The sequence below is a fragment of the Hippocampus bargibanti genome, linkage group LG13, assembly GCF_051943395.1.
Source record: "Hippocampus bargibanti isolate YZ-2025 linkage group LG13, ASM5194339v1, whole genome shotgun sequence".
Lineage (NCBI taxonomy): Eukaryota > Metazoa > Chordata > Actinopteri > Syngnathiformes > Syngnathidae > Hippocampus > Hippocampus bargibanti.
Window position 1 is genome coordinate 1,614,427 of NC_142746.1, and position 10,134 is coordinate 1,624,560.

The window sequence follows — 10,134 nt, forward strand, 5'->3', positions numbered from 1 at the left end:
AATTACGTTTTATGGGGACCTGGGAACAGATTATTCTCATTTTAATGGTTTCCATGGGAAATTATTTTTTGGGATACACACTTTTCGCATTACACACTCTGTCTGGGAACCAATTAAGTTCATAAGCTAAGGTATCACTGTATTAGAAACTTTTTATCTTCCGTCTCATATTCGCGCACTTTTCTGCTCACTCCCCCCCCCCCTAAAAAAGTGTAGCGAAAGAAATGGTCGAAGCGTTGACGTTTGTAATGTTTTTATTTATTTATAGAGGGTATAAGAAACTATAGTTGACGCCTTTCAGGCTTCATCGCGTCGACTTGACATGCAGTCTTTTTTTTTTATTCTTCTCTTTTTCTCCAAAATGAGGATCATACTAATCATAATATCAAAAGATATTTCATTTTTTTAGTAAAGAGGAGGACTCGAGACTTTTCCTCGCAGCATAAAAATCAAGCAAAAAAAAAAAAAAAAAAAACAAGCTTGTAAACAAAAAAAAGACACGTGACCCAACGAGTTTGCAATCATTAAGACATTTTGATTTTTTTTTTCCAAATCAGCGTTGGTGCCAATTGAATACAAAATGTCCTCCTTTTTTTAAGTGCTTTTTTTACACCCCCTCACCCACCCAAACCACCCCCGAAAACTCAAATCCCACCAGGCGCACTTTATGGCACGCGGTCCTGGTCCAAAACTTCCTAGGATCCCAAGTCCACCAAGTTGGACGACATCGGGTTCAAAATGGAGTCGTGGTGCATCACGTGGGGGTGAGGATGATGATGATGGGGGGAAGGAAGAGGATGGTGATGGTGGTGGTGGGGGTGATGATGCTGTTGGTGGGGGTGGGGGTGGTGGTGATGGTGCGCCGAGTCAGCTCCGCCGGCCACCGGCACGGCGGCGGGTCCAGGCGGGGGCGGCAGACCGTGCAAGGGGGCCGCCTGCTGCCCGCCGCCGCCGCCGGAGAGCAGCAGCGCCGGGCTGGGAGACGGGCGGTGATCCGGCGTGCCCGCGGGCGTTTTGTCGTCGTCGTCCGAGCTCCCCAAAAGAGTTTTTGTTCCGTTCAGCGATGACGTCAGCGCGTTGCCGCCCCCGCTGCCGCCGTTGTTGTTGGGGTTGTTGTTGGAGTTTTCGGAGTTCTCCCTGCAAACACGCACAATAATCGGGTCAACGTTTGACTAAAAAAAAAAAAAAAACGCCCGCTAAATACTCGCGAAAATATTCAACACGTCACCAGACACCATTACGGGGAATAATCATAATCATAATCATAATCATAATAAGAATAATAAGAATACATTTCATTTCTAAGCGCCTTTCAAAACGATCAAGGACGCAAGAGACGCTTTTCTACGGGTGAGCAGCGGCAGCGTCATAAAAATACGCCCTTTATATTAAAAAAAAAACAGATAAGATAAACTTCCTGTGAACGACACCAATAAAAATGACTGCAAACTACATTTAAATACAAAATAAAGTGACATTTATGATTTTTATATTGTATATTATATACTTTTGCACTATGTATGTATGTATCAGTATGAATTGTATTGTATATACAGTTGTTTTTGTTATTACATTTTTCATATTTATTATTATTATTATTATTACATTTTGGTACTATTCAGTCTTCTGATTTTTTTTTGTGTACACGCAATACTTTTTTCTTTCGACCACCCCTCACCCATTCATATTGTATATTTTATACTTTTGCACTATGTATCAATATGTATTGTATTGTATGTACAGTTCTTTTTTGTTATTATTCCATTTATTATATTATTATGAAACATTTTTACACAATTCAATCTTCTGACGTTTTTGTGTACATGCAATATTTTTTTATTCTGACCCCCCCCCCAATATTGTATATTTTATACTTTTGATACTATGTATCAATATGTATTGTATTGTATGTACAGTTCATTTTTGTTATTATTCCATTTATTATATTATTATGAAACATTTTTACACAATTCAATCTTCTGACTTTTTTTGTGTACATGCAATACTTTTTTATTCCGACCCCCCCCCCCCCATATTGTATATTTTATACTTTTGATACTATGTATCAATATGTATTGTATTGTATGTACAGTTCATTTTTGTTATTATTCCATTTATTATATTATTATGAAACATGTTTACGCAATTCAATCTTCTGATTTATTTTTTGTACATGCAATACTTTTTTTATTCTGACCCCCCCCCCATATTGTATATTTTATAGTTTTGGTACTATGTATCAATATGTATTGTATGTACAGTTCTTTTTTTGTTATTATTCCATTTATTATATTATTATTAAACATGTTTACGCAATTCAATCTTCTGATTTATTTTTTGTGTACATGCAATACTTTTATATTTCGACCCTCCCCCCCATAGTGTATATTTTATACTTTTGCACATGAACAGTTCTCTTCGTTTCATTTCAATGTACTTGCTGTTGATTGCAAATTTCCCAATTGTGGGACAATTAAAGGCTTTCTGATTCTGATTGACAAGAATCCGTATTGAACGCACCTCAATAAAAGGAAAGGTTACTCTTCAAAATAAAATAGCACGTTTATGACGTCAAATATTTTTTTTCACGTTCCATTTTTTTTAGGGGAGAACCTGAACGGTTGCAGCAACCAGCGTGTATTATTTCATCATTTTGGACGGGAGATAGAAAAGAAAGAGTGTGGAGATGACGTCACTTTACACCTTTCAAATCACGTGTCATCGATGGACACGTAAACCCCGCACCGTTTAAAAAACGTGGCGTGCAATCCAGACGACTTGTTTGAGAGGGAGCAATTTCAAACACGTTTTATTTTTACTTTTTGTTTTTTGGGGGGGCGGAGGGGGGGGTTGTCTAAATGGGCCATTCCCGAATTTTGCACAAAAAAAACACACACACACACACACAGTAAAAGGAGCATTTGCAGAACTGGTGTACCAACTGCCCCCCCCCCGATAAACAAATAAAATAAATAAAAAAAAACGATGTGACGAAAACCAACTACGCAAATTACTTTGGGAACAACTTGCTTGTTTTGTTCGCATTTTAGTTTTGAAAAGTTTTCGCCAACTACTTTATTCTGTATGTTTTGCACCCCACCCCAAACAAACATGTTCTTTGTTGTTTTTTTTTTCTCAACAATGTCAGTTTGAACAATCTGGACAGAAATACGTCAAAATGGCTACAAGATGCTGTTCACAAATAAAAAACACTCGTTAACCCCCCCCCCCCCCCCGAAAAAAAAACATCAGTAATCTCTTTCTTTTCTAAAAATGCAAATATTTGCAAATTTTTTCCAGGTGTGCGCACATTTTCACTGCAGTATTTTGAATCCATGTAGCTAAAAAAATGCACATTATGGGAGGAAATCTTATTTTGAGCAATTGGATGATGAACATTTTTTGGGGACATTTTCATGTCAGTATTTTTTTTTTGTGTGTGTGTTCCGAAAATATGGAATAACTTCAAAAAAAAAGGAGAAAAATCTGCTGTTTTTTTTATCTTTCTGACTGTGCACGACGACGTGATTGATTTGCAGCTTTCAGTCTCGAATTTATGGCTGGGGAACGGGGAGGGGAAGGGGGGGTCGAAAGAAGACACCGAACATGCCCGAGTGCGTCGAACACCTGACAGCAACTCGTCTTCTTCAGACTTGGAAACGCGCACGCGCACATATCACTTGAGGTGTTTTTTTTTTTTATGCGTGGCCGTCTGCAGCAAAAAGTTTGACCGATAGCGCCTGAAAAAAAAAGAAATAATAATAATAATAAAATAATAATAATAATAATAATAATAATAATACCCCGCTTCGTGCCCGAAGACAGCTGTGATAGGCTCCAGCAACCCCCGCGACCCTAATGAGGAATAACCAGTATACGGAAAATGGATGGATGGATAATAATAATAATACATTTCATTTACAGTCACAGACAAGCATAGGTACTATATTAAATAAAATAGAATGACAAACACAATGCAATAAATTAAATATAATTATAAATAGAAACAAGAGAGAGTTACACAGAAAATGCAAAAATGTCACGTTTTTTTTTTACTTCCATCGCGTGACCTTTGACCCCGAAGAAATGTTCTTATAGAGTGATCTCAACGCTGCATGGTAGCGATCACAACAATAATGATAATAACAACAACAACAACAACAACAACAACAAGAAGAAGAAGAAGAAGAAGAAGAAGAAGAAGAAGAAGAAGAAGAAGAAGAAGAAGAAGAAGAAGAAGAAGAAGAAGAATCGATGCTCATTTTTTCAGGTCTAATTTCCATTTATGGGGGTTGGGTGAAAACGACACCACTTGATCCCCACTTTGACCTGGCAGTCATCGGTGGAGGTCAGAAATTTGACTATGTGAGGTGGTGAGGCCTCCATCGATTTTATGTACACCCCCAAGGAATTCATCACAATTTATGCAAAAATAAAAATAAATGTCGACCCCCCCCCTCCCCCCGCCAGGGTCTTCTAAGTCAAGTAGTTTTCAATTAGCAGGGGTGCAATCATGTCAAAAATCACTCACGTTGCTTTATATAGTTGGATGAATGCAAAGATGTTTTCAGGGGTGTACATTATTATTATTATTATTATCATTATTATTAATAGTAAAAATGTAAGCAGACTGAGATGTATCCTGGAAATGTGCAAAACGTGTTTCATAAAAAAAAACTGTACATATATAGTGCAATTATCACAAAAGGCATAGTGATGATATATATAGCTGTATTGCATCAACACATATTTACAGTACAAGCGTCCATTTTTTATTTTATGATGATGATGATGATGATTATTATTACCAAGCAAAGTAGTCAGGGTCAAAAAAAAAAACGTCAAAAACAAATAATAATAAATCAAAGAAAGGGTGTGATGGGGTTTTCTCCTAGAAGTGAAGCCAAAAGCCCCACTTGTGGAGGATTGAAAGTGGGGCTTGATTTTTATTTTATTTTATTTTATTTTATTCCCACCCAATATTGACAATTTATGGCTATTTGTGACTTGTGATATGTTTTATGGGCTGTGGGTACTTGCCTATATACTACTACTATACAATACAAAATGCAGTGTTGTATAGCGCTTTAACAACTGCTGAAGCTGGAACAAAGCGTTAACATGGACACTACTACTACCACTACCACTACTACTAATAATAAGAATAACAACAATAAAAATAACGATAGTACTACTAATACTACTATACTACGAATAATAATAATAATAATAATAATAATAATAATAATAATAATAATACCACTACTAATAATAATTGGATTTGCATTTATTAGTCTCGCAGTGGAGAAATTCACATGCCACAGCAGCAAAGTGATAAATAATAACAATAACAATACTACTACTAATAATAATAATAACAATACTACTACTACTACAACCACTACGAATAACAATAACAGTAAAAATAGTACTACTACCACCAATACTACTACTACTACTACTACTAACAATAATAAAATAATAATACTCATACTAATAATATTATTATTAGTTCTACTACTACTACTACTACTACTAATAATAATAATACATGACACTCCAAGACACTTTAGGAGAGCTTAAAATGCAGAGGAAAATGTAGAGCAGAAGACAAGCAAAAGTTCGATGGAAGTTAAAGTGGTGTGATAAAAAGTAATGAGTCGAGGCCCCAGTTGGGGGTGAGAGGGCCCGTTTAAAATTCAAGAGTGGAATGCTTCTTGTTCTACACACTCGGTGTCTTCATTATTTGGCCCTTCACTGTCTCAACTTTATGAGCTGAGCAGAAATTGATATCATTGATATCAAAGTCAAATGTGAAAACTACGTTGTATACACCAAAAAAAAGTTATCAGAAATTGATAATATAGTCAAATGCAAAAAAATCAATGTTTATACACATGCAAAAAACTGATCAGAAATTGATATCAGAAATTGCAATGATTGATATTGAAATCAAATGTGGAAAATCATAGTTGTTATACGCAAAAAGATCCGAAATTGATATATCATAAATCATCAATTGGTATCATTGATATTATAGTTGGATGTGGAAAATCCATGTTCATGTTCATACACAAAAAACCCCAAAAACCAGAAATTGATATCAGAAATTAATATCGCCACAGCGAATCAGTGTCTTCCATCGAACCCGTTTAATCAGTTAATATCAGAAATTAATTTAATAGATTATATTATCATCCAATGTGGAAAATCCACGTTGTATACACCAAAAAAATTTATCAGAAATTGATATTATTGATATTATAGTCAAATGTGAAAAATCCTCGTTGTATATACACACAAAAAAATATCAGAAATTGATATCAGAAATTGATGCCGGAAATCAGAAATTGATCTAATTGATTTTATAGTCAAATGTGGAAAATCCAAGTTGTAGACAAAAAAACTTACCAGAAATTGATATCAGAATTAAAAAAAATATATATAATTGATATTATAGCCAAATGTGAAAAAATACTTGTATACACACAAAAATCCTTATCAGCATTTGATATCAGAAATTGATATAAGAAATCCCAAATGATATAATTGCTATTATAGTCAAATGTGAACATTTTACGTTGTATAAACACAAAAAAACATATCAGGGATTGATATCAGAAATTTATATCAGAAATCAAAAATTGATATCATTGATATAGTCAAATGTGAACATTTTAGGTTGTTTACACACAAAAAAAACCTTATCAGAGATTGATATCAGAAATTGATATCAGAAATTAAAAATTGATATAATTGATATTATAGTCAAATGTGAAAAATCCAAGTTGTATATACACAAAAACCGTATTAGAAATTGATATCAGAAATCCAAAATTCATATAATTGATATTATAGTCAAATGTGAACATTTTACGTTAACGTAAAATGTACACACACAAAAAAAAACCTTATCATGGATTTATATCAGAAATTGATATCATAAATCAAAAATTGATATAATGGATATTATAGTCAAATGTGAATGTGAAAAAAACCGTATCAAAATTGATATCAGAAATTGATATAAGAAATCCAAAATCATATAATTGATATTATAGTCAAATGTGAACATTTTACGTTGTATAAACACAAAAAAAAACATATCAGGGATTGATATCAGAAATTTATATCAGAAATCAAAAATTGATATCATTGATATTATGGTCAAATGTGAACATTTTAGCTTGTTTACACACAAAAAAAGCTTATCAGAGATTGATATCAGAAATTGATATCAGAAATCCAAAAATCATATAATTGATATTATAGTCAAATGTGAAAAATCCAAGTTGTATATACACAAATACCGTATCAGAAATTGATATCAGAAATCGAAAATTCATATAATTGATATTATAGTCAAATGTGAACATTTTACATTAACGTAAAATGTACACACACACAAAAAAACCTCATCATGGATTTATATCAGAAATTTATATCATAAATCAAAAATTGATATAATGGATATTATAGTCAAATGTGAATGTGAAAAAAACCGTATCAAAATTGATATCAGAAATTGATACCAGAAATCAGAAATTGATATTCTAGTCGAATGTGGAAAATCCACGTTATATACACACCCCAAAAAAACTCCACTCGGATGGGAGCAACTGTGGAAACTCGGCGGACCGGGCCGGACCGGATCGGACCGGGAGGGGTTTTATGGTTTTATCGCGTTATCGGTCGTTTTTTGTCGGTGTCGGTCTCACCTCTCCTTGGCCTCGGCGGCTCGGTCCCGCTGTCTTCGGTTCTTGAACCAGTTGCTGACCTGCGTGGTGGTGAGCCCGGTGGCCTCGGCCAGCTCGCGCTTCTCCCTCGGCGACGGGTAAGGGTTGTGCGCGTACCAGTCTCGCAGCACGCTGCGGCTCTTCTCCTTGAAGCAGTAGCTGGTCTCCTCGCCGTCCCAGATGGAGCGCGGCAGGGGGAACTTCCGTCTCACTCGGTACTTGCCCACGGCGCCCAGCGGCCGCCCGCGCAGCTTCTCGGCCTCCACGTAGTGCGCGCGCAGCCACAGCTGCTGCAACTTGGGGTGGTTGTGTGCCGAGAACTGGTGTCCCTCCAGGATCTTGTAGAGTTCTCGGAAGTTCCCGCGGTGGAAGGCCACGGCCGCCTTGGCCTTGAGGACGCTCTCGTTCTTGTGCAGGTGCTCGCAGGCCGGCAGCGACCACAGGAACCGGCCCAGGCGCTCCATGTTGCCGCCCTGCTGAAGCACCTCGCACACGCACGCCACTTGCTCCTGCGTGAAGCCGAAGGTGGGCAGCATGGACATGGCGGCGGCGGACGGCGGGCTGCTGGCGCCTCCTCGCACCCTTCCTCCCTCCCTCCCTCCCTGGATACTTCCTTCTCTCAGCAGGTCGGACCGAGCTCCGTAGCGGCCATGCTAAGGGGGGTCCCGAGGAAAAACTCCAAAATCGCTGCGCCAAAGTCGGGACTACGACCTCCGCAGCGCTCCTCGACGTCGTCGACCTCTCGCGCTCGCTCGCTCGCTCGCTCGCTGGCGGCGCGTCTCCCCCCTTTTAAAAATCTTCTTTCCAGCTGGCAGAGGCGCGCGGACGCGCACCCTGATTGGACGCTCGCCTCGGGCCGGGGACGGCGCAGCCCACACCGTCGCGCGGCCTGGAGCGATTCGCTATGGTGACGCTGTCACTCAAACTATCTGAAAAAGAAAGTCACCTGGCGCGTGCACGCGCAGGTGGAGGTGGGGTTCTTCTTCCTTGTGACACGCCCACCGCGCGCTCGCGCACTCAGCTCCGAAACGCTGTTCTTTTTGACGTTCTACGACGCACGTTGACGGAGCCAAAAGGCGGCTGCATCGTGACTCTGGGGCTGGGGGGGGGGGGGGGGGGGGGGGGGTCGTCTCTTTTAGGAGCTACCCGAACAACCCGCTGCCCCCCCCCCAAAAAAAAACAAACCCTGAATCACAACGGTGCGTGTTTACCTCAGATTCATTGTTTTTTATAATAATAATAATAATAATAATAATAATCCATTTGATTTCTAAGCGCCTTTCAAAACGCTCAAGGTCACTTGACAGTCACAGGATGATTTTTTCTGTGGGTGAGCAGCGGCAGCCACATGTTCACTCAGCTCTGAAATAGACAGAAAGCTAGCTCTAGCTCTCGCTAGAGCTAGAGATAATAGATAGCTAATAACTAGCTAGCTGCAGCTAGTAGTGATTATGCTATATTGACCTTTGAGAAAATGTTCAAAAATATAGAAAATTGGCAGTTTGGAAATTGTTCTAAAATGTGGATTTTTTTTGAAAAAATCCACATTTTAGAATATTTTTAAAAATGTACAAAATCACAATTTTAGAAAAAATTTAAAAATATAGAAAATTGGCAGTTTAGATTTTTTTCTAAATTGAAAAATCCACATTTTAGAACATGTTTAAAAATGTAGAAAATTGCCATTTTAGAAAATGTTTAAAAAATATAGAAAATTGGCAGTTTGGAATTTAAAAAAAAATTGAAAAATCCACATTTTAGGACATGTTCAAAAATGTAGAAAAGCACCATTTTAGAACATGTTTAAAAATATCGAAGATTGGCAGTTTAGAATAAAAAAATGAAAAAAATCCACATTTTACAATATTTTAAAAAATGTAGAAAATCGCCAATTTAGAAAAAGTTTCAAAAATATAGAAAATTGACAGTTTATAAATGTTTTTTCAAAATTTTGAAAAATGCACATTTTACAACATTTTTAAAAATCTAGAAAATCACCATTTTAGAAATTTTTTAAAAATATAGAAAATTGGCAGTTTCAATTTTTTTTTAAATTGAAAAATCCACATTTTAGAACATGTTTAAGAATGTAGAAAATCACCATTTTAGAAAATGTTTAAAAATATATAGAAAATTGGGAGTTTGGAAATAAAAAAAAAATTAAAAATCTAAATTTTAGAACATTTTTAAAAATGTAGAAAATCCCCATTTTAGAAAATGTTTAAAAATATAGAAAATTGGCAGTTTATAAATTTTTTATTTTAAAAAATGCACATTTTCGAACATTTTTAAAAATGTAGAAAATCACCATTATAGAAAATTTGTAAAAATATAGAAAATTGGCAGTTTCAATTTTTTTTTGAAATTGAAAAATCCAAATTTTAGAACATGTTTAAAA

General features: G+C 36.6%; 1 protein-coding gene across 1 annotated transcript; it reads right to left on the reverse strand.

Annotated features, from left to right (window-relative positions):
- Window positions 1-236: 236 nt before the first annotated feature.
- On the reverse strand, window positions 237-8,660 carry six2a (SIX homeobox 2a). Its single transcript, XM_089011739.1, has 2 exons — window positions 7,719-8,660; window positions 237-1,137 (listed from the first exon to the last, which is right to left on the reverse strand). The coding sequence occupies exons 1-2, from the start codon at window positions 8,276-8,278 to the stop codon at window positions 696-698; spliced, it is 1,002 nt and encodes a 333-aa protein (XP_088867865.1). The 5' UTR covers window positions 8,279-8,660; the 3' UTR covers window positions 237-695.
- Between the last annotated feature and the right edge of the window lie 1,474 nt (window positions 8,661-10,134).